The sequence below is a fragment of the Grampus griseus genome, assembly GCF_964374135.1.
Source record: "Grampus griseus genome assembly, chromosome: 4".
Taxonomy (NCBI): domain Eukaryota; kingdom Metazoa; phylum Chordata; class Mammalia; order Artiodactyla; family Delphinidae; genus Grampus; species Grampus griseus.
Genome location: NC_138997.1, coordinates 28,395,954 through 28,420,969, shown reverse-complemented (window position 1 = coordinate 28,420,969; position 25,016 = coordinate 28,395,954). Strand labels below are relative to the sequence as shown.

Below are 25,016 nucleotides of genomic sequence, written 5' to 3'. Positions count from 1 at the left end.
GTGGGAGGAGGGAGCAAGCCTAATCTGCGGTTTTTGCCGATTTCCATAGTGTAAATACTCTCACATAGCCGATTTCAAGCTACCGATATGACATCACTGATCACTGGAGTTGGGAAGAGATGCTCAGTCTGCTCTCTGGAGCATTTTGGCAAACACCGTCCATACAGCTTGAGATCCTCTTGGCTCACTTCTTATTCCTTCCCCTGCTGTGGTGAGGTTCCTTCCAGGCTTCCCCAGCTCCTTCCTGGCTTGGGACACCCACAGGAATGGGCTCAGCTCTGACACATGAGCAGTCCAGTAAGGGAGGGTGAGGGCTGATGGATAATGTTTCCTCCTTTCTTCCCCTGGGCGGAAGGGTCTCAGTTACATTCTATAAAGCTTCTCAGAAGGTCCCAAATAGTTAAGCAGCCAGTCTCTTGTGGTGGTGGTCAACTCAAAAAGGATTCTTACATTATTTCTCACTTCTTTCTTGTTTTATTTTTTTCCCTCATTGTTCATTCCTGTTCCGTAAGCTCAAGTCCTTAAAATACTCCCTTGAAAATATTTTGGTGGCAAGTTGTCAGTACTTGCTGAAAGATTGGGGGTGGAGTGTGAGGGAAAGGACGATCAAGGAAGGGTGATTCTTAGGCTTTAGGCCTGATGAACTGGAAGATAAGAATTGCCATTTCCTGAGATTGGGGAGAGAGAGATAGAGAGATGCAGTTTTGGAATAGGCAGAAACCCAGAGTTGAGATTTAGACACATTATGTTGAGGTTCTTTTTATCAATACATATATAAATGAAAATGTCTAATAGGTAGTCTGTTATGTAGGTGTGGGCATATAGAAAAGGTTGGAGTCATTAACGTAGAGATCAATGTCCAATAGAAATATGTTCAATAGAAATGAGAGCTACAAAAGTTGTAACTGAAAATTTCCTAGTGGCCACATAAAAAGTAAAAAAAAAAGGCAGGTAAAATTAATTTTAATAATAGATTTATTTAACCTAATATATCTAAAATATTATTTTAATAATTAGTATAAAAATTATTAAGGAGATATTTTACATTATTTTCATCTTAAGTTTCCAAAATCCAGTGTATATTGTAGAAATTGGACTAGCCACATTTCAAATGCTCAATAGCTACAGTTGATGAGTGGCTACTCTATCGGACAGCAGAGGTATAGATTTTATTGACAATCACAGACTTAGATTAGATCATCTAAGAAGTAAATGTAGGTAGAGAAAAAAATCCAAGGACTAAGTCGTTGGGGGATTCTAATATTTAGGGAATAAGAAGAGGAGTACCCAGCAAAGGAAGTGGAAAAGAGCAGCTAGGAGGGAAATCAGGAAAGTGTGAAATATGTTACTCATGTTTCAATCAAGGAGGAGGAAGGCCTTAGGAGGAGCAAAGAAAGCTCATCCATTGTCAGAGGAAGGCAGGGTCATGGGCACAGACACAGGCCTTTTGGTAGATTAGGTGGTGTGGTTGCTTCTATTTTTCAGTGAATTTAGAAGTGAGGTCTTCACTTGAGGATGGGATGGGAAGGATTGGAGTTCTGAGGTGTGAGGAGAAGGGTGAGATAAACAAAATCTGGGAAAGAGTGAAAGTTAATGGACTATGAAAAGATAGTTTGCTGTGAAAAATAAAATCCACCCCCCCACCCTTTTTTAAGAGAAAAGAGAAATGATTGGGAAGTGTCAATAAAGATCAAGGAAGCAGTTGACTTTATCCTTAGAGTAGGGAAAGGGTGTAACCCCTTGAGAGTTGCTGAAGAAGCTATGCCCTTAGGAAAATAAGAACCAGAAGATGGTGGAACATATAGAGACATAGCTAGAGTGTCAATTTAGCTGATGAAAGACCTGATGTTTCTTAGGGCACAGTGAAGGGTTTTGGGGGTGATTCAAGGAAGGAGGAAATATTGAGGGTCTGTGGAGATTAAGGTAAACAGCAAAGAGAGTGAGAAGACTAGTTCTCAGGGTCTCTTAGAAAAGGTGAGTAATCCCATCTTAATGATGGTCTGTCTCCGGGACCAAATCCCAGCACCGTCTCCCCTAAGAAGCTTGGGGGCCCCTGCCTGGCCCCCGCCTGCGCACAGCATCCTCAGTGGCCCTTCATCGTAGCGGCCCTGCCTGACTGGACCACACCGGCTCTGAGTACCTCTGGGTGTCTGGGGCGCTTGCAGGGAGAGGGGCTCGCCACCCGACACCAACACCCAACAAGTGCAATTAATGCGACCTAGGCCTCGGTCCTTCCAGAAGTTGCCGGGGTTCTACTCCTGGAGTCCTGGAAAGACTGCAGGAAGCCGTCCGGTCGCATGTAGCTCCTCTTAAATGTAGAACAATGACCAAGCGCCATAACCACTGTGCCGCCTAGGTCACCAGCCAGGCCGGAAAGGTGGCGGGGCTTTTCTTTTGGGGGGTTGTTCTCTTTAGTAGTTTGTAATCACGAGGCCAAGGTTTTGGGGGGTGGGGCGTGGGAGAAAGGAGTGAAGGATTGATTAGTAGCACAAGGAGGACAGTGGTCCTCCTGACAATCCTATTATAGGCTCTGTTGAAGTCAGAGACATTTTACTAGGAAAGTTTGCATGTGTCCCACCAGACAGCTGTGAAGGGCTGATCTCAGAGTTTATATTTAAATTAAAATTGCAATTCATTTCTCCAGGTTCTTATCTCAAAAAGTGTATATTAAGTCTGTAACTTGGATCTATTTTTTAAACATATTTCCAATATTCACTTCAGTGTGAATGATCTAAGATATGCATGATCTAAGATATCAGTCACATTAATTCCAGAACTTGATTAAAGTTTGTGAGATTAGAAAGAAAAGTGAGTCCTGTGTGGGGGGTATATGTGCCTTTTGCTCATGCTGCATTGACAAATTTGGTTGCGTTACCTTCGAAAAGCTGAACATCTTAGGTGAGGACAGGACAAACATTCCTTGAATTTAATCCAAGGATATCAACTTTAAAAATACAATGTAACAATTATAATATCAAATATCTTTAGTAAATATGTACCCTGTGCTTGCATGTAATACATGCCCATATTTTTCTTAATAGAGCAAAATAAAAAAATATGAAATGATTTCCTTTCTGAGTATATAGCTATTCTACAGTGCTGCTTAACCAGTTTCTATTTTCATGCTGCCAGCGACTTATGGGTCTTGATAATTAGAAATCACATGTAAAACTCAATTTTTTTTAATATACATTAAGTATTAGTTTATAGTTACCATATATTATATAGTATTCATCTACGTATGCATTCCCTTGGGAACAAAAAAATACGTAGGTCTAATTTGAGTCGTTTAAATTTGAAAACAGATTTTAGTTAATCTCAATAAGATGTCGTGATATTCAGGTCAAGCAAATATATTTAGGGGATATTGGATTGTTCCTTAGCCAATTTGGAAAGGAGTATGTGTGTGTGTTCCAAATCACAAATCTATTCCTTTAAATATAAAATGAAGGCATAATGAATTTTAACAATGTTTTATGATAAAGAATGTTCATGCTTTAAGATTAACAGTGTTTATAAAGTCTTTTATTTTATATTTTGATGACTTTACGTATACTAGGATATTAACAAATATATTAATACTATTTTTTTACTCATTCTCACAAAATTATTTGGAGGAACTTAAGACCAGCTTCCATAACAATTTATAAGAAACGTGGAAGCTAGAGATTTTTTTTTAATGAAGTGGAAAAGAAAATTGAATTAGATATTACAAAATAATTTGATTTTTGAAGATCTGAAACATATTTATCTTCCTCCATGTATGAAAACAGACTATAATTGAGGGATTTCTAAATGAGGGAATAAATTTGGGATAATGTCTTTAGAGATCATCATACAGAATTTTGCAAGTGCTTCTCTGCTTCTCTTAGTTTCTTTCTGCTTTAGATATCTATGTTTCTTCCCATTTCTTGTCAGGAATTTTCTTTTGCTTGTCTATAGTATTGAAGAAAGAACCTCAACAGAATTCTTAAAATTAGCAACTGAAAAGAATTATATATCCGAGCAGCCACTGTCTTGAACATAGTCCGTTCTAATTTATGCTTTTTCTCTTTTTGTACTGACCTTGTGAACTCTGAAATAGAAAGATGCAGGATGGAGACTCAAAGTAAGACAGGAGACCCTGTGCCTCTGTATAACGTGGTTTACCACACTGAAGTAGCCACAAAGTTCATAACTTTTAATAAATTAATAGCATCTTAAATATGAAAATTATTAAAACATTATAAAGGATTTAGAGACCATAGAAAGGCATTCTTTTTACCATCTACCTTCTACTAATTCTCTTACTAGCCCCGAGGACAGCTTACAGAGAACAGAAATCTTAGACTAGATTAGTGACTTACAGAGATTTTCTGATGAAGCACATTTGTTCCATGCTTTGCATTGGACAAGGAACACAGGCAGAGAAGAGTTAGGAGGCTAGTGACATACCTTCCAGTGGGCAAGGGTCCTTCCTAGGTCATTTGTGCATAAGCTTATGTACAAGTAAATAATACCAACTTCTCTGAGGAGGTAAACTGAGAGCAAGTTGCTTCCTAGAAATGGTTTCCTGTTTGTAGTGAAAACCTTCTTCACTGGACATTTGTTATTTTGGGTCGGCCACTCAGTGTCTTTTAACCTGACCTCTGGTAGCAACACTCTGATTTGACTTTGGAGAAATGCCCTCCCACTATGAGTTTGTGCAATTTGAGCAGGGCTGTCACCCTACCCCCTAGCTCCAGGGTTGGCATGTGATTCAGGCACAGTCAGTGAGAAGAGTTCATTCTCCTGGCCACAGCGATGGGTGGAGTGATTGGGTTTAAACCAGCAAGGATGTTGTGAGCTCAGAGGTACCAGAGAACACAACAGGGAATTCCAGTCTAAAATCAACATGGAAGAGTGAGCTGAATGATGCAGAGAAATCAAGTGCTGATGACATTTTTGGAGCCTCTAGCCCAAGCTTTGCTGAAGACAAATGTTACCTGGATTTTTCAGTTTGTATGAATTTGTGAATTTTCCTCTTTTGAGAAAGCAGCATAGTTTAGTGGCTCCCTGGAACGTAGGAATTCAATGCCCTAGATTCAAATCCCAGCTTTCTCACTCATTTGTTTCTTCTATTTCTTTAACCTAACTTGGTTTTCTGGTGGTTTTCAGTGGTTGTCTGATGGAAGCACCTTCCTCATCTAGTCATTGTTGAAAAAATTACACTTAAAGTGTGTGTAGTAGGCTGAATAATGACCACCCAAAGATATCAGATCCTAATTCCTAAAACCAGTAACTGTTACCTTCTTTGGGAAAAGTGTCTTTGCAGATACGATTAGATTGAAGATCTTAAATTAAAGAGATTAGCTAGATTATTTTAGTGGGCCCTAAATGCCATCACAAGTATCTTTATAAGAGAAAGCCAGATGGAGATTACAGACACACAGAAGAGGAGACACAGTGTAACCATGGAGGCAGGGTTGGAATGATATGTCCACAAGCCAAGGATTGTGGGCAGCCACCAGAAGCTGGAAGAAGCAGGAACAGATTTATCTATAGAGCCTCTGAGGTGCACAGCCCTGCTGGCACCTTGATTTTGGACTTCTGGCCTCCAAAACTGAGAGAGAATAAACTTCTGTCATTTTAAGCCACCCAGTTTTGGGTAATTTGTTACGATGGGCATAGAAAACTAATATAGTGTACTTACAAAACGAGGTTTCAATTCTAGACGTCACTTAATTTTTTTGTTATAATGAGTACCGAAGTGTGATCAATGGGCTAATTGTTTCGACTTGCATTTCCTCATTCATGTATTTATTCAGCAGCTCTATTAAGCTCCTACTTGAGCCAGGTGCTGTGTACCATGGGCCCTACTCTCATGGAACTTTCAGTTTAGCAGCAGTGAATTAACCTTTCTCTCTTTTAAAAAATATAGATATTGTAGGGGTTTTTTTGTTTTGTTGTTGTTGTTGTTTTGTTTTTTCTGGTGATGGGAGTGGATAACCAGGGTTATAATAAGGAACACTGCCCTTTCCCTTCTGAGTTTGGAGCCAACTGAATTGAGGAATAAGACCCAAGAACTGGGCAGATGGAGATTGAAACGTTCATTTTGTTACAGAGAAAGCTGATGAGAGAATTTGGCTCTGGGTAAGTAGCCCGGTAGCTTGTTAATGCTCTCCTAGAATGAAACTCACCTTCCCAGTCGTAGGCAGTATTTGCCAGCAGCAACCTCCCACTCCTGCCCTCTGCACAAAGCAGCACATGTCCTCCTCTAACTCAGCCTTGCAGTGCAGAGGAGAGTTTACTTGCTGCCTCCATGCTGGCAGGCTGGAGAAACGCCAAAGGGACTAGTCAGAGTGAGGAAGCGGGCTGGTGAGTCAGGCCTTCTACTCACCAACCAAAGCCTTGAACTATTCTTTCTAGCGGTACCCTCATGTCTCTTGTATAACTGAGCTAAGAGAAAGAATAAATGTATCTGTGCTCCTCAACGAAACAAATTCCTAGCATCAGAGGTCACTATGTTACTAACTACTTGTGGGATTTGCCTAGAGTCTGAGGTTTACATACCTTTTGGAGGGTTTGGAAAAGGAACGGCCATGAAGTGGGTTTTAAGGTAATGAAATCTTTTACTGAGTGGCATGTAATTTCCTCCTAGCAATGCTAGGCACTTTGGGACATTAAGAAAAGTGTAAGCCATGGAACATTTCCTTCCTCTCAATGTATTATACGTTGTAGCCAAGGGACCCACAATTATTTCTGTTCTACTTTGTGGAAGTGGGTCAAACCCAATCCCTAACACTTGTATTACTTTAACATTTTTCAGGCACATATCTGATCATCACATCCTAATTGGTAAATCAAGCAAAGTTAACTTTAAACATCGAGGCTGAATTTCTTATTAGAATCTTAGTTGTCTTTCTGAGATCATACCTTTCTGAGATGGATATATGTTTATATAAAAGAAATCAGCAGAGGCTAACTTAAATGACTTCCCTTTTTACTAATTTTGAAATGGAGTTATTTTTCTTTGCTGTCCACATAAGCTAAAGAATCTTGTTAAGATCATAATCACATTTCCCGTAAGAAGAAAACTCTCTTGTCATTTTGAGCCTACATTATTAATGTGTTCCCCTAACTTGTCCCCCTGCCTCTGATATAAACCTGACTTAATCTTTAAACAAAGTTACGCCAGAGTGATTTTTTGTGTGTGTGTAAAATGAAAATCCTACACTCTTTTTTTCTAAAATCCCTCAATGCTTCCCCGGAGCCTAGAGGATAGAGGAAGTGAAGTTATGTATTTTATGCATCCCAACTATCAATATTTTTAAAAACTTGATCAACCATGATAGAAGAAAGAGTGAATTATCTTTCTATTCTTTGTATGGAAAATATGAAATTTTTGTTGCATGAAGAAGTAACCAAACACTATATAGCCAAAAAAGTAGGAAAAAGAGTATTATAGATAGATAGGTATATCTGGTAGTTAGTTAACAAAGATATTGTTATTTTTCTGGATTTTGAAATGTTGTGATTATTTGTTAGTTTTTTAGAATTTGTCATTTGTGTTGATAACCACAAAAAACCCCCTTCTTTAATTCTAGCATTCACATTCACACCTCGTTTTGTGTTTCTGCTTTGACAGACACTTCCTTTAGTTAGGCCCCACAGTTTTATGTTTCAGTCCCCAGAATATCTGACTTCACCACCGATGGAGAGGCAAAGTTAGAAGCAGAACGACTGGAGGCTGTGGCTGTAAAACAGAAGCAGTGAGATGGTGGCTTGGATTAGGGTGATGGCAAGTATGTAGGATTTGGGTTTGTCTTGAAGGTAGAACCTTCAGCAGGATTTGCTGGTGAGTTGGTTATTGCATGTTATTGGAGAGACAGAGAAGAATCAAAGATGAGCAATTCATCAGCAAATCCTATGGAAGTTTCTACCTTCAAATCAAATCCCCAAAATGCTTTTGCTCCAAGTCACTGAGGATGGAGATGCCATTTACCAAGATGGGGGAATCTATGGGAGGAACAGATTTGATTCTTATCAGAGGTTCAGTCCTGTACTGTCTGAGATGTCTGTTAAATATCTAGGTGGAGATATTGAATAGAAAGGTGGTTGTCTGGGTTTGGAGTTCCTGGCAGAGGACTAGACTCAGATGTCATTTTGTGATACCTCAGCTTACAGTTAGTGTTTAATGCTCAGAGGTTCTATGATATGCCATGGGAGTGAGTTAGAGGAGTCCAAGGACTAAGCTGTGGAGTATTTAGAGGTCACAGAAATGAGGAGAAACTAGCAATGATGCCTAAGGAAGGAGCATTAAGTGAGGAGCAAAAAAGAAAACCCCAAAACAGGACAGAGATGTGCTGGAAACTGGGTGAAAAGGGTGTTTCTAGGAGGAGGGAGTGTTTGATCAACTGTGTTGAATTATGCTTATAGATGAAATAAGGCAAGGACTGAAAATTGACATTGAACTTAGCAATGACCTCAATATCTGCTGTTTTAACAGAGAGGTCAGTTACAAAGAATGGGTGAAGAGAAATTAGACAACAAGTAGAAGAACGACTTCAAGAAGTTGTAGAGGAGAACACAGAAATTGGGTGCCTGCTGTGGAGGTGAGATCAAGAGACAGTAGGTCTTTTGTTTTCTGATGTGGGCAATCAAGAGAAGAGAGGAAAATCACTAAGAGGGGAAGGAGAGGGGAGAATAGCCAAAGCAATGTCCTTGAGAAAGCGAGCGGGTGAGAGCTGTTGTACAAGAAGAGGGATTGCCTTTAGATTGGAATGTGGATGATTTTCACCTGCAGTAATGAGAGGGCACACAAAGTGTATGGATACAGATGCTCTCAGGAGGGCAGCTTTGGCAGTCTCTTTTGATTGCTTTTGTTTTCCCAGTGAAATTGAAAGCAAGGACATCAGCTCCAAGTAAGGTCAGGGGGCAGTGCTGGAAGTTTGAAGAGTGAGTAGAAAATATGAGCTAGAGAGGGGAGAGTGAATGGACTAAGGAGTTGTACTGTGATTACTGGGTAACATTCAGGTCCACTTGGGTTCTTATTAATGAATGTGAAATGAGACCAATCATGTTTTTGTTTCTCCCATCACATCAATTATTCAGGGTACAAATACCACAGAATAGGTGTAGACTTAGATTCAACTAGAGTTTTGTGTTTTCTCAAATGAGGATGACAGAATGCGGCGGGCAGGGGTGATGGAGTTGGGAGTCTATGAGAGAGAGTGGTCATAAAGATTGACTTTGGAATTTAAGCTGGCTTAAGATATGAAGGTGGTTGAGGGAGAGTGAAGAGGTGGTGGTATCAATGAATTACACGTCCTGGTAGGGGTCAAAAATTGTTGGTGATGGGGAATAAATAGAATGTGGGGATTAGAGAGTAGGCAGCTTCAAATTGACTCATCAAGGAGCAGTGACTGGTACTGAAGAGGATTAAGGTATGAATATGAACACGAAAGGCTCCTTGAGGACAGACAATAGTTTCTTTTGGTTTTTATAACCCATATGTCAGCCTGACAGACATTCAATAAATGTTTCTGAATGAATTCAGAGAAAAAGTTGACTATCAGAATGGAGGGAAGGTGACGAAAGTAGGTCACTATGAGTCAGTGTTTTAATCAGCAACTGCATTTGTCCTCATGCATTTGTGGAGTGCACAGGACAAAAGACCCAAGCAGGTAAAGGGAACTTATTTTAATTTTCAGACTTTGCTAAATGCAAAAATGAGAACATAAACTACAGTGGGGCTTCATAACTGAAATCCCCCAGGAACTGAGGTCTCTCATGCAGCTTCTCCTGGTGGGACTGCTTTCCTCTGCCTTTCCTCATAGATGGGTCTCTTCTCATCTTACACACAGACCAACATGGGCACCTCAATCCTAAGTCAGTGTGAACTTTTGATTTCCCTCCACACATCTAACTCACTTTCTTAGTGCTCATGATTCTGGAAGAGGGACATGATGGACCTAGGTTGGGTTAGGTGATCCCAAAGCCACAGTCAGGACAGGAGTGATGGTGATAAGGTACCATTATGGCCACTTAGGCCCAACCTCACAGCAGAGTCTATAAACGAGAGTGGTTTGGGGGAAGGGGGTTGCATGGGACAGGCAAACCCAAACAAGTCAACTTTTTGTGAGGGCAGGGATCAGGCAGAAAAAAGCAAGACATGTTGAATTAAGCAAACATATTCTTGTATTTATAAGAACATATGCTTTAGCTAAAATAATCCTCTTATCAACTAGTTGATATTGCTAATTTTGCTAGCTACCATTACTATTAGCAAGCCTTGGCCACCCAATGTCTTCATAAACTTCTTTCCTCTAATGAGGCTGCTTATTTGTACCTTGACCTACTCAGTTGATTTATACCAGAACATACCAAGATAAGTTATTTTTCAGGTCAAATAACTTTTTTAAATTGACGTATAATTGATTTACAATGTTGTGTTAGTTCCAGGTATATAGCACAGTGATTCAGTTTTTTATATATATGTATATATATATATATATATATATATATATATATATACACACATATGTATATATATACGTATATATATTCGTTTTCAGATTCTTTTCCCTTATAGGTTATTAAAAATACTGAATATAGTTCCTTGTGCTATACAATAGGCCCTCAGGTTAAATAAGTTTTAAAATACAATACCCTTCTTCATAGCTCTCTACTACAGAGGTACTGATTAAGCCGGCATCGTAAGGATACCTTGGGCAGTAGCTTCATGATGTATCAAGTCTTCCAGGATGAGGGGAAAGTGTCCTTATTACCATTTTAGAGGAGCATTAGGTACTCCTCCTATTTGTAGCTCCAATAACATCTATCAGGTTGCTTGCCTGTGTACTGATCTGGATTCCCTGCTAGAAAGTAAGCCTTTAGAGGGCAGGGATCATATGTGTCTTGTTTGTATCTTTATCCACAGTGCCTAAGCAGCAGAATGATGGGCTCATTTAGCCTGAAAGATATTCTATAAATATTTGTTGAATAGTGCAGCAAAGGAGGTGTGAGTGTAAGCATGTGTGTAAATTACTAACCAGGTTTAAGCAAGCCTGGTGGTTCTTCGAACTATTCCATGTAATATTGAGTGGATACTTCTGTTATAAGGTTCTGATCTCCCATGTTACAGCTTAAGGAGACCGTGTGTGTGTGTACATGTGTGTGAAGTGTGATAATTACTGTACAGGATAAAGAGACGATCCTAATCACCATCTGGCGTAAAACAGCTGTTGCCTGGGCTATTCAGTGCCCAAGGCAGTTATTCATTTCTCTGGCCTGCATGGATACTTCCAAAATGATTCTGTCACAGCATGTGTATTCTGGCATTCCCTCTGAACACTGGTAAACCTGGAGCCAAGGATCTATTACTGCCTGAAGTGTGGAATGTGTGACATTGATCATCCCCTCCCTGAGCTGGCACTGCTCTGAAGCAGCCTAGGAACTAGGGAAATGAGCCCACTGCCAATCCATCTGGTTTTGATCCCATCGCACTTAATGAGTCAAAACATTTTTTTTAGAGATGCTTTATTTTTTTAAGTATTCCAGAAGCCAATGAGTACTCTGACTATAGTCAGGAAAGTGTTTCATGTAGTCACTGTAGAGACATTCATGAAGACACATAAAGTGTTATCACGTGTTTAATAGGTGCTCACAAGTACTTCCTATGTATGGAGTTGATGGCAGTTTCTACTGAAGTTTTTGATTTCCAGCTACACTAAATCCTAAGTGTGACCTTTAAGTAGTATTCAAAAATAGACTCAGATACCTGGTTGTAGTTCTGTAAATAAATGACCTTTGATTTTTTATTTCTCAGTGAACGTTTGGAAATCTCTATATATCTCTACAAGCTGATTTTAAGAAACTAAAAATGCTTCCACTGTTTTTCTACTGGAAGCTAATTAATGGAGACTAAGACAGAGGGGCTACGGAATGTCATATATTGAGCATCTGCTAATTATTAGGCACTATGTTAAGCCATGCATTATCAAGTCTTGACAGATAGGCAGATCGTTAGTTGCGTTCCACAGATAAGAAAACTCTGGCTCAGAGAGAGACCTGCTCCAGCTGCTGGCACCTATTGGCAGAACCAGGATTTGAGGTCTTTCTGACTCTAAGGCTTGCAAACTCCTTCCACTCATGTGCTGGGCTACATCCTCTTTCTTGGTGGCATTAGGAGCAGTCCAGGGTGCTTGGAGGACTGAGGGTCTCTCAGGTGCTTTAGTGGTGTGGAAATGGTTCTAAATCTTTTCCTTAATTCTTGTCTGCCTTGAGCAAGTCACTTTTCTCAGTTTGCCTCATAAAACTCATCTCATCCTTGCTGCTTTAGAAAACTATTTTATTTTTATGAAGAGCTATGATCTTGCAGAAGAAAGGTGACATTTAATGTGCCCAACCTCATTCTTAGATAGTAATGAAAATGACACCTTTGTCATTTACATCCTGCAGCAATTGAATGCTTTTCCAGTTCTTCCAAAGATGGTTCCAAGTGGCAGTGTTGTTTTTAGTAAGTCCTCACAGAGGCATCCTGTGGATGAAAAGGAAGAATGCCAGGGAGTGGTGGCAGTCAGGTAATTCAGCCCTGATTGCTTGTGTGGATCTGTAGTCAAGTGTTCGACTACTGGCTGCTGCTTTCGAGTTCCTGTCTGACCAAAGCCACAAAGACCTGTTTCATTTCAGAAATTGCCCCAGAAAAGAAATGACATCTGAGGCGTCTATCGTGCTATGGATTGGAGAGCTCAAGAATTCCCGGGAAATGAACATATAGTTGTTGATAGTAAAAATGAAAATACAGCTAGTGTTACACAGATATTTTAAAGGTTAGAATGTTAGCTTTCAGATGAACTTCAGCAGTTGCTTTCTTTTCTTTTTATTGTGAAAATGGTGACCGTTCTACATCTACCCAGAGAATCATTTCTAACAATACCACACTCGTTAATGGGAGAGTGTTGGTTTTCTTGAGTGGGAAGAGCAGCAGGAATATGGGGAAGAATGGACTGTTTCTGGAAAAGAGGTGAGGGCATGATTACTTTGCTGGGCCAGTAATAATCAACTGCTCCAAAATGGCCATAAAAATATTCTTGGTGTTCCTAGACAGTTTCCAAAATAAAATTATGTGAGTAGTTAGAATTTAGCAATGACACTGTGTGTTTACAATTTTAGGATCCAGTGCTAGAATTACCAAGACCTTGGGTTTATACTGCCCAAGACATTTCTTTGCCTGGCTTTTATATGAAACCTTTCTAAAATTTGTACATAGTGCTTTTGCCTTGTTTAAAGGAAAAAAATCGCTGGAACCCCAACTTTTTCAAAACTGCCTTTTGCAACTGATTTTATTTATTTACAGTTCTATTATACTTAGAAAAAGATTTATGGCATCAGCAGTAAAATCAAAAGAGTGTGTGACTTTTCTCTCATTTATTTCCTACAGAAATTTTAATCATCCAGATCTCCAGATTTGGGTCTCTTACCCTTGAAAAAGGAATGTTTTTCAAGTGTTGATTTTCACTGTAACTAGAGGTTTTACTCCTATTGAGGTTGGCCTTCAAGTTTTATTTTCCTGAACCTGGAGTGAATTTCACATCTTCCTAGATTTGTTCCTGTGTCTGCAGCCCTGATATAAACGTCCCATCCATGAGGGGAATATTTGCACTCCGTAAAGAAGCAGCTTCTGTGGCTGGAGAGGGTGGGTAACAAGAAGACCTTGAATTTGTGCGTCCATACTGTGAACATAGTCCAGAATGATGGTCTGTGCGTGGAGGATAATGGGAGTCTAATAAGCGTGTCACACTTAATAAACTCTCTGCATCTTCTTGGGAAAGAATCTGAGATATAGAAGTGAAAATCAAAAATCAAGGTCTGGTTCTCTTACTGCATGATCTGGCCAAATTATTTAACACATTGGATCCTCAGTTTCCTATTTTGTTAAATGGTGTTGATAAAAATAACTGCTGACTACATTGCTGCAAGGACCAAGTGAGATTTCTGTGTGAAAACATAATGTAAACTAGAAAATAGCAGGCACATTATTAATGAGTCGAAAGACTCATGAGAACATATATGCTGATACAGAAAAGCTGTGGTTGTCTATCGGTGTAAAGCAGTTACAAAGTGCTTTTGCAAAAAGAAAATTTATCTGGAAATATGAGTGGGTTGACTGTGTTCCCTCCCATCTTTTACTTCCCCTCAGTCAGCAGATCATATTCCAACTTGACACCGGGTAGGGAATCTAAAGCTTGGTATGATACATTTGCCTGGTGGTTATCTGAAAACTAATGTTCTAGTTTTATGTAAATGTGTTCAAGTTACGTTGGTGCCCAAGTGTATCATTTGGTTTTAAAGTTTCATGTATCATGTGCTTTTAAGGAGTTAATAAAACCTTAACTACTTAATAAACTGCTAGGGAACAACTGTGACAAGTGTTGGCATCAAATATACTGGGGAATAAAGTTTTCAGCAGAAGTGTCTTAATTAGGAGTGAGGCCAGGTTCCATTCTCTGTTTCACCTTGGTTTCTGCTTCTGGTCAGCTTTATAGCCTAGAGTTTCGTGATTGGCTGCACATGAGTTAGATTCCTGTTCTGTGTGGTGGTTAATACCGTTGGCAAGTCTGTGTAGATAAACAACAGAAAGAGTGCCAAATCCATTTGAGGACAAACAGCAGGTCGTGGTTTGGCAAGCATCCTTGGTCCTTTCATGTAGACTTAGTTTTAGGCATGGGAAAAATATGACTCCTGATGCAAAGTGAAAAAATATGTCAAGGTGTTTGAGATATTTTGCCTAAAACAAGTAATGGTATGAAATTTGTTTCATTTGTTGAGGAAAGCTAAGAGCTGGTAAGAAAACAAAGAAAGAAAGAATCATTTACAAATAGCTGTTTACCTCACTTGAAAACAATAATCAGGAATTTGCATTTCTTTAAAGCCTTTCTGTTGGTTATAATATCCCTACCCCTATTTCTCAAAAGACAATTATCACATAAAATGGCTTATAATAGAAGTGTTATTACTTTCCTGGCGTTCAGCATGTAAGATTTTTATTGGTATACTTGTCCTTTTTTTTCTAAGCACCTGCAATTATATTTACATTCTGACAAAATATGGTAGAGGTGGCACTTAAATCTCCAAGTTTCTGTCTACGATCCTAAGCAATTTTAGTCCTTTCAGCTCTGCCTATTTTCTCTAACAATTTCAAGTGCAGTTAAGGCACAGAAGTATCATTTTGTAAAGCTTCCACAAAGACAGTGTATTTTGGGTTTTGGTGCTAGATAACATCACAGTTATGTGCTTTATAATTAGTTTGGCAGATCTAGAATTAGCTCAGAATCAGAACCTCAGCAGTGAGGCTGTAAGAGCTTAGCTTTGAATGTGGGAAAAATTTTGACTTTCTGTGTGAGGAAAGAAGGGGCTGAGGTGCTGGCATTTGTCTTCAGTAGTGCTGAGTGGTTGGTAGGATGGGCTGTTGATGGTAGTACAGTGAATTAGCTGACGGATGACAATTTGTGAGAACCAGGAAGAAGGAAGATCACAAACACCACACAAATTCTCTTCCTGGTTCTAGATTAAAATATAAGACCCTTTATTCTACTAAGAATAGGTAATGCACTTACCTTAGATCGCTACTAAGAAAAAGTAATGAAATATTATATATGAGATACCCTAATTTTACATTCATCCAACAATCGTGCATTCACTAAGCATCTTCACAGGACCTGTGATGGGTATGGGGTTTCCTCCTATTCACAAGCTAAAAATTTAGCCTGCCACAGTTTCATGGATGCCGGCTGACTGCAGACACAGAATCAGGACCTGTCAGAGACAAGGACTTCCTTACAGCATAGCATGCAGGCTGAGCTTCGTGTTCATGTCAGTTTCCCTCACCCCCAAGTCCCCTGGGGCCACATGGAGGGGCTCAGGTGAATGCTGTGCATGTGGGTTTGTGTTATGGCTCAAAGTATAAGTTTGGGGAATCTATGGCTTTCAAAGAAAATATGCTCTTTTTCCCAGGGGGAGGTATTACCTCACTCCTCAAGGTTGCCTGCTGTGAACACAACCCTGGGAAACAATCTGGGTAAAGAGCAGAGAACAGCCAGAACCTGCCATTCTTGGCATCCAGTATGATTGATTGTCAGGGGTGCTCAGAACCCACGGTGGACTGCCTCTTCCAACACTAAGGAACTCAGGACAATTATCTTCCAAACCATATGTGTGTGTTGTAACATGCATAAACTCTATGCACAGGTATTTGTAGTTTCAAAGCATTATTATTCCCTCTTTTGAGCAAATGAGGAATTTGAGGCCCATTGTGTTTAAATAAGAAGCTAAAATCACAAATAAATGGCACAGCAGGCATAGTCTAATGTTACCATTAGCTGTTTTGCATTACTGCTAAAGGATTGTCAGGCTATGATGGCATGGTGTTGTAGTGAGGACTTTTCCATTATTTTATATACTACCATGTACGTTTCAGGAAATGAGGTCTCCTTTTTCTCATCTGTTCCTGCATTTTGATTCTGTTGGTCTAGTGTGTTCCTACATCTTTTCCTCCCCTTAGCTTAGATAAATCTGTTTATTTCTAAAGGCCCATAGCTTTCACAAAGTTGTAGGAAATAGGGTCAAAACAATGAAATTGCCTGTTATAGAACTGCAGAGCTGTAGACAGAAAATGTACATCAGACACAATTTAGTCTAACTACCCCACCTCCATTTTATGAATAAGAAAGCAGAGGTCCAGAAAGTCTCAGTGAATTGCCACCCAAGGTTAAAGGTCTTATTAGTGGTAAAGAGAACACCAAACCCAAGTTTTTCTGTATATAAAATTCATTGTTTTTGTCACTGCACTACATTGCATTCTGAAAGAAAAAGAATCCAAGGATATTGGCAGAAATTAGTACCTTCTGATTATGTGTTCCAAATTCTGTTTAGTAACAATAGTATTTCTGTTTTTCATATATAGGATAAACAATCTAGGTATTGAAATGAGAACAGAATTATAATTCCTTTAAATCATGGGCTACAAACTTAAATCCCCTTCTAAGACCAGCAGATAACAGAAAAATAGGCAGTGTGGTCAATGGGAGGAATGGCGACAGCAAACGAGAGAAGGCACACCCGTCAGACACCCTGCTTCAACATTTCTTGAGTATCATATGTCCCCCAGATCTATGTCTGCCTCTGGACTTGGCCCTCCAGCTGCCATTTTGCAATACGCATAGGCTTTCAGAGCTAAATAGAATATTAGTTGTCAGCTGCTGTCACCCATCATTATGCTGAAAGAGAAGCAAAGGAGATGCAGTGACTTGTTCAAGTCAGTAAAGCTAGTTTGTTATACCAGTTGTGGCTAGAACCGAATTTCCAAACTCTTCGTCCTGTGTCCTTTCTACTTCATCTTGAAACAGTTTGAAAAAAAAGAATATTCAATTTTGTATGAAAAAGCAATGGGCAAATCAGTTTTGACATGTAGTAACACAACTTGTGGATAACCTCTGTGCACATGAGAAGAAAGTGTAATCTGCTGTTTTCGGATGGAATGTCATAAATATCGGTTAAATCTATCTGGTCTATTGTGTCATTTAAAGCTTGTGTTTCCTTATTAATTTTCTGTCTGGATGATCTGTTCATTGGTATGTGAAGTGTTAAAGTCTCCCACTATTATTGTGATACTGTCCATTTCCTTGTTTATAGCTGTTAGCTTTTGCCTTATGTATTCAGGTGCTGCTATGTTGGGTGCATATATATTTATAATTATTATATCTTCTTCTTGGACTGATCCCTTGATCATTATGTAGTGTCCTTCCTTGTCTCTTATAACATTCTTTATTTTAAAGTCTATTTTATGTGATATGAGAATTGCTACTCCAGCTTTCTTTTTTTTTTTTTTTTAACATCTTTACTGGTGTATAGTTGATTTACAATGGTGTGTTAGTTTCTGCTTTATAACAAAGTGAATCAGCTATATATATACATATATCCCCATATCTCCTCCCTCTTGTGTCTCCCTCCCATCCTCCCTATCCCACCCCTCTAGGGGGTCACAGAACACTGAGCCGATCTCCTTGGGCTATGCGGCTGCTTCCCACTAGCTATCTGTTTTACATTTGGTAGTATATATAAGTTCATGCCGCTCTCTCATTTCATCCCAGCTTACCTTCCCCCTCCCCGTGTCCTCTAGTCCATTCTCTGCATCTGCGTCTTTATTCCTGTCCTGCCCCTAGGTTCTTCATAACCGTTTTTTTTTTAGATTCCATATATATGTGTTTAGCATATGGTATTTCTTTTTCACTTTCTGACTTAGTTCACTCTGTATGACAGACTCTGGGTCCATCCATGTCAATACAAATAACTCAATTTCATTTCTTTTTATGACTGAGTAATATTCCATTGTATATATGTGCCACATCTTTTTTATCCATTTATCTGTCGATGGACACTTAGGTTGCTTCCACATCCTGGCTATTGTAAATAGAACTGCAACGAACATTGTGGTACATGACTTTTTTTTTTTTTGCGGTACGCGGGCCTCTCACTGTTGTGGCCTCTCCTGTTGCGGAGCACAGGCTCTGGACGCACAGGCTCGGCGGCCATGGCTCACAGGCCCAGCCGCTCCGCGGCATGTGGGATCTTCCCTGACCGGGGCACGAACCCGTGTCCCCTGCATCGGCAGGCGGACTGTCAACCACTGCGCCACCAGGGAAGCCCGTACATGACTTTTTGAATTATGGTTTTCTCAGGGTATATGCTCAGTAGTGGGATTTCCAGCTTTCTTTTCTTTTCCATTTGTATGGAATATGTTTTTCCATCCCCTCATTTTCAGTCTGTATGTGTCCCTAGGTCTGAAGTGGTTCTCTTGTAGACAACATATATACGGGTCTTGTTTTTATATCCATACGGTGAGCCTGTGTGTTTTGGTTGGAGCATTTAATCCATTCACATTTAAGGTGATTATCGATATGTATGTTCCTATTACCATTTTCTTAATTGTTTTGGGTTTGTTTTTGTAAGTCCTTTTCTTGTGTTTCCCATTTAGATAAGTTCTTTTAGTATTTGTTGTAGAGCTGGTTTTGTGGTGCTGAATTCTCTCAGCTTTTGCTGTCTGTAAAGCTTTTGATTTCTCCATCGAATCTGAAGGAGATCCTTGCCGGCTAGAGTAATCTTGGTTGTAGGTTTTACCCTTTCATCACTTTAAATATATCATGCCAGTCCCTTCTGGCTTGTAGAGTTTCTGCTGAGAAATCAGCTGTTAACCTTATGGGAGTTCCCTTGTATGTATTTTGTCATTTTTCCCTTGTTGCTTTTAATAATTTTTCTTTGTCTTTAATTTTTGTCAGTTTGGTTACTATGTATCTTGGTGTGTTTCTTCTTGGGTTTATCCTGTCTGGGACTCTTTGTGCTTCCTGGACTTGGGTTGATATTTCCTTTCCCATGTTAGGGAAGTTTTCGACTCTAATCTCTTCAAATATTTTCTTAGGTCCTTTCTCTCTCTCTTCTCCTCTGGACCCCTATAATGTGAATGTTGGTGCATTTAAAGTAGTCCCAGAGGTCTCTTAGGCTGTCTTCATTTCTTTTCATTCTTTTTTCTGTTCCGTGGCACTGAATTCCACCATTCTGTCTTCCAGGTCACTTATCTGATCTTCTGCCTCAGTATTCTGCTATTGATTCCTTCTGTTTTTCATTTCAGTTATTGTATTGTTCATCTCTTTTTGTTTGTTCTTTAATTCTTCTAGATGTTTGTTCTTTAATTCTTCTAGGTCTTTGTTAAACATTTCTTGCATCTTCTAGATCTTTGCCGCCTTTCTTTTTCCAAGGTCCTGGATCATTCTCACTATCATTATTCTGAATTCTGTTTTCTGAAAGGTTGCCTATTTCCACTCCATTTAGTTGTTTTTCTGGGGTTTCATCTTGTTCCTTCATCTGGTATATATTCCTCTGCCTTTTCATTTTGTCTTTCTGTGAATGTGGTTTTCGTTCCACAGGCTGCAGAATTGTAGTTCTTCTTGCTTCTGCTGTCTGCCCTCTGAGTCGAATTCTCCCACATTTTTATTGGAATATTCTCAGCTACCCAACAGTTGACCATTAGTGTAATTTTCCTTTTAACAATAGTCATTTTCCCTTTGGCAGTCTCAGGAATATTCTGTATTATTACTTTCTAAATATAATTAAAATGACTTCATATTCTTCCTAAGGTATTATTCTCTAAGTCTGTTGATGGCTCTGACCATAATTTTTCTAGCTTTTGTTAACCCCTTGGCATCTGACAAAGTCTGATACACAAAGGGCAACATGTTCCTAATTAAAGATAAGCAAACATAATTGACTGAAGGCCCTATAGGTCTCTTTAGAGACCGTAGTTAGAGGCCCTGGTCTACCTTCTATACCAATATTTGCCTCTCTTTTTGGAGGAAGTTGTGATAGTTATGAAGTTTGCATATATTGTGTGGTCCATTTCTTCCACTCCTCACCCCACCCCTCCACCCCCAGTTCTAAACCTGCCACTGGGAAGTGTTAATTTTAACTTTAATATGAATTATAATTCATTTATTTTGAGATCCTTTTTTTAATTTCATGAGGCTGTTTGGTACAATTTCAGTACTTTGGGGCTACAGTAAACCTAGGGTCAGAATGTTCAGTCCAGGTGGCTAATATAGGTAATCAAATTAAATCAAAACCTTTTAAATAGTGTAACATTGTTGCTTTCTAAGTAGCCTACTTTCATCCTTACTGTAAAGAAGTTGTATGTTTTAAATCTTTTGCTGTGGTGGTTGCTGCTAAGCATTTAATTGTGCGTGCATTTAAAGAGAAAGTTGCAAATGTGCAATATAATCAGTAGAGATCGTTTTGAATTTTTAGTGTTGCCTTGTCAAGTTAGAGTTTAGGTTAAGTTGGGAACACAGTCCAGACCATGCTAGCATTCTGTCTTGATCAGCTTTTCATGCACCCATTGTCCATTCTGTGGAGGTCAGCTTTGTCTCCACACACCCACTTTCAGGATTACCCGGGATTCCTGATGGAATATTTGAAACTAGAGTAGCCCCTTTGAATTTTTAGTCATTCTGGCAACACGTCAGCATTATCAGTCATTATTTGTTTCTTTGTTAAGCACTAGATGGAAAAGTTACTCTTTTACTTTCCAGCAATTGTAATCTTTCAGATTGCCACATTTAAGCATAAATTCCCTCTTCCAACAAGGGAAAAATTATTTTAAAGTGTCAGAGGGAAATCATTTCAGATATTAAAAACTTACAGCATTTGTAAACATGTCACTACTTTAGTTTCCACCTGTATTTGCTTATTTCTCTTTTGCTCTCTTTTCATGCTCACCAATGGCTCTCAGTTTCTATTTGTAATGAAACAAACCAGACATTTAAACTTGAGGAGGTATCTTGTGCAGTTGGAAAGACAAGGGGAGGAAGAGGATGAACCTTGACTTAGTGCTTGATTTGTGACAAGTGCTTATTCTAGATAATTCTCTTGTGTGGGAAGCTTCCTTTTTTGTGTGTCTTAACATGTTAATTATTTGGTTCACACATGTTAACACACATGTTAACATGTGTGTCTTAACATGTAATTTTTTGGTTCACTACTGGACAGGTTATGTTAATTAAAAAATGCATTCAGTATTTGGGTGGTCAAATGCCCAACTGCTGTATGTGTGAAGTGTGTAAGTCATACCTAGCAAGAATATACAGTCAGAAATAGGTCATCAAGTATGTATTTACCAAAATTGACAGTAAAATCTGTCAATATTTATAGATATCGATCAATATGTTGTTCAGTGTATGATCAGTCTTAATGCATTTATATTTGTGACAGATATAGTTATTCTATCTTTGTTTAAATAGGCTCACTTTAACACATTAAACTGAAACATGCGTCAAGATGTATAGATAGAAATTCAGTCAATATACTGGGTTAGATCAGGTGACTGAATGGAGGCTTTTGGGTTTGTTATGTTAGAGCATATGGGTAAGTTGTAGGCTAGAAAAGATGTATGGTATTTTCAGTTTCCTTCTAATTATAGAATCTTATCTACATCAATAAAAGTTTATGTTTAACTTTATAAGAACTGTATGTGGTGAGCAAAATAATTGTATGCATTCATGCATCTGTAAAACATAAATTAGATTTTGATAAAAAGTAAATTGATTCATGATAAAGTTCTGAATATTAATGAGACAGAAATTCCCATCTGATTCTAGCCATTTTCTATTCTTGCAGTATCTTTTTCAGTGATATAGGCTGACTTTTTTTTTTTTGGCACCCACATATAGCAAATAACTGTGAAACATTTCAAACCTCAAAGTGACACTAAAACTGTGAAGCATGAAATGGAAATGCCAGAGCGTGTGAGACACAATTGCATAGTGCTGCTCAGAAATTCAGTGTGTGCATGCAAGAGAAATGACAACACCACTGCAGGATGCAACGTGATTAATGCTACCAAAAATGAATAAATGAAAACAGTCTCCATTTGCAAGCGCTCACTAATGCCTTCAAGTTACCACCATCTATGTTTAGCAGCCCTGCCCTAATAATTACTCCCTTCTCACCCCACTAATATCTGCTGTGAAGAATAAAATTATAAATGAATATCCTCCTTGCTATGTCAAGGTTACTAAATGGTTATAATAAAGGGCTGTGGTGTTGGAAGCTTCTCCGTGAGTGCTTGTATTTTTCCCACCTGACAAGTGAATATAATTAGTTTTATATTGATTGTCTTTACACCTGTCACCCCTCCTAATGATTGTTCTCTTCCCAAGTTTCTTCAGACAGTATTCCAGCTAGAGTCGAATGATTTCTTTGAGTTCTTTGAATCAAAATCTGATTCAGACCCTATGTGAGAGTGTCCTTATGTTTTACTTGCTACTGAGACTCAGTTTGTTTGTATGTCTCACTTTTGGGAAGCATGTTCAAAGAGATTTGGACTTATTACTAAGTCTCCTATATTTCCTAGATCAGACACAATGGGAAGGAAAGATGAGTTCATAGGAGTATATCAGCCCTGTTTATGTTAAGTCTTATCTATCTGTCTGTCTATCTTCCATATATTCATCCATCCACATCTGTAATCCTGATAAGAAACATGAGGTTTCTGGATTGGAGACAGACTTTTAATTACTCAGAGAGCATCTTATCTCAGTTTCCTCATGCCTCAGGTACACTGGAGGGAGTACCACAGAAGAGGAAGTCTGAAATTATGAATCTTAGTGTTTATATAGGGCATTTGGCACAATTACCTCTCCTCCCCAATAGAGAGAGAGAATGTAAGCAAATCCATTCTGGGAAGAGGAGATGAAGTGAAGTTCTCTAAGTCTGTTACTTTTTGGAATGTAAGTAAATGGCTCCAGAGAAGGTGCCTCTTTAACTTCTAAGGGTCTTTAACTTCCATGGCTTGTTTGCTATTTGAGCATCCTTTAACCCAGGTTCCAGAATTTGTTGCTCAGAAATCCTTGACACTGCAGAAATTGTGAAAACATTCATGGAGCATTATTTCTTGACATCTGTTTTAATTTTGTGTAAGGGAAAGATCAAGGGATAAACTGACTAGAGATATACACCAGTATTTTCCCATCGGGTTGATTTGTGAGAGTCATTGAATTGTAGCCACATCTTTGGATTTTTGTTGTTGTTTGTCTTTTAGTTTTTTGTTTGGTTTTTGTTGGAGAGGGTAGCCCAAGAAGATCAATATAAACACATTTCTTCCGGACAATTTTGTTAAGCCTTTGGCTATGGTATTTATTTGGTAGAGATTCAGTTATTTTACTAAGGTATAACTGGCATTATTTTCCTTCTGGGAGAATAGTGTATGCTACCTAATTTGCCAAAGGCTTGATGAGTACTGTTGTAATTTATGACTGGGTAAGAGAGAAATGAATGCCTGATGGAGAAGTTTTAGGCATAGGAGTATTTATTTAGCATAATATGACTGTGTTTTGTTTTTAATATGTTGTGCTATTACTTCAAGTTTACATAATTGATATAGTCTTTTGGTAGCATTTTATCTTATGGCACTTATAACATGTTATATGTCTGCTTCATCTCCTGTGTAGACTGTAATCAATGTCATGTTCTTATAATTTTCATCATTATTACCATTGCATCACTAATTTTATTGAGCACTTACTATGTAACCAGGTGTTGTGCTAAGTATTTTGCATGTATCACTCATGCAGTCTTCATAGCAGTCTATTATCATCATAGACATTTTTACAAATGAAGATGCTGAACTCAGAGATAGATTATAACTTGCTGAGGGTCATACTGATGATGAAGTTCAAATGTATACCCCCTTGAGTCTGTCTGCTTTCTTAACCACTTCTCTGTATTATCCATCATAAACAATACAGTATACCCACCTGGAGGATGAGATTCTGATTCCTGAAATATATCAGTTAATTTAATAATTTGTACCAATAGATATCAAATTGATTATACTTGAGTAAAATATCTTAAAGCTTATTGGAATTGTATAATTTTTGTCCTCCTCTTCATTACTATTACATTATATTTTTATATTCCTGAAATAGTTATCTATTTTTTGTTTTTTTAAAAAATTCAAGATGTTTTTAAAAACATTTCACACTATTGTTTCATACACTGAGGTCTCATAGTGGAGTTAAATTGTGCTGGCAAAACATGGATTAATTTACAGTACTCTTCTGCTGACATCATGTGGAATTACATATTCTCTTGCATTTAATTCAACTCTGCTCTTGGTTCCTGGCTGACTTCTGTTTGTTCATTCAGCATTTATTGAGTACCTAATATATGCTAGGCTAGGCACTGAGGTATTTGTTCAACAATGAATGAATGACTACCATTACTTTGGGATTGATAGGATATGAACTTCTGCAAAGTGGTGGTGATGTTTCCCCCTTTTCCTATAACCTCCATTGGCTCTGACACATAGCTGAAGGGAGGTAGTTAATAATAATTTATTTGTTGAAGGGTATTATACTGGACAATAATAACTACATGAGGGTGGAGTAGAAAAATGTAAGTGAAATCTGAAGTATTCAGATAACCTGTCTAGCACAAATGTCTTTATTCCG

At 38.6% G+C, this 25,016-nt stretch overlaps 1 protein-coding gene across 1 annotated transcript in view; it reads left to right on the top strand.

Annotated features, from left to right (window-relative positions):
- Positions 1-25,016, top strand: part of IQCM (IQ motif containing M) — a gene marked incomplete at its 5' end in the record, with an annotated part of 334,909 nt that overhangs the window by 7,005 nt on the left and 302,888 nt on the right. Inside the window, 2 exons of the mRNA XM_082653985.1 lie at positions 12,380-12,542; positions 13,584-13,657. Of these exons, the coding sequence (XP_082510111.1) occupies positions 12,380-12,542; positions 13,584-13,657 (237 nt within the window). The remainder of the gene's footprint in view (positions 1-12,379; positions 12,543-13,583; positions 13,658-25,016) is intronic.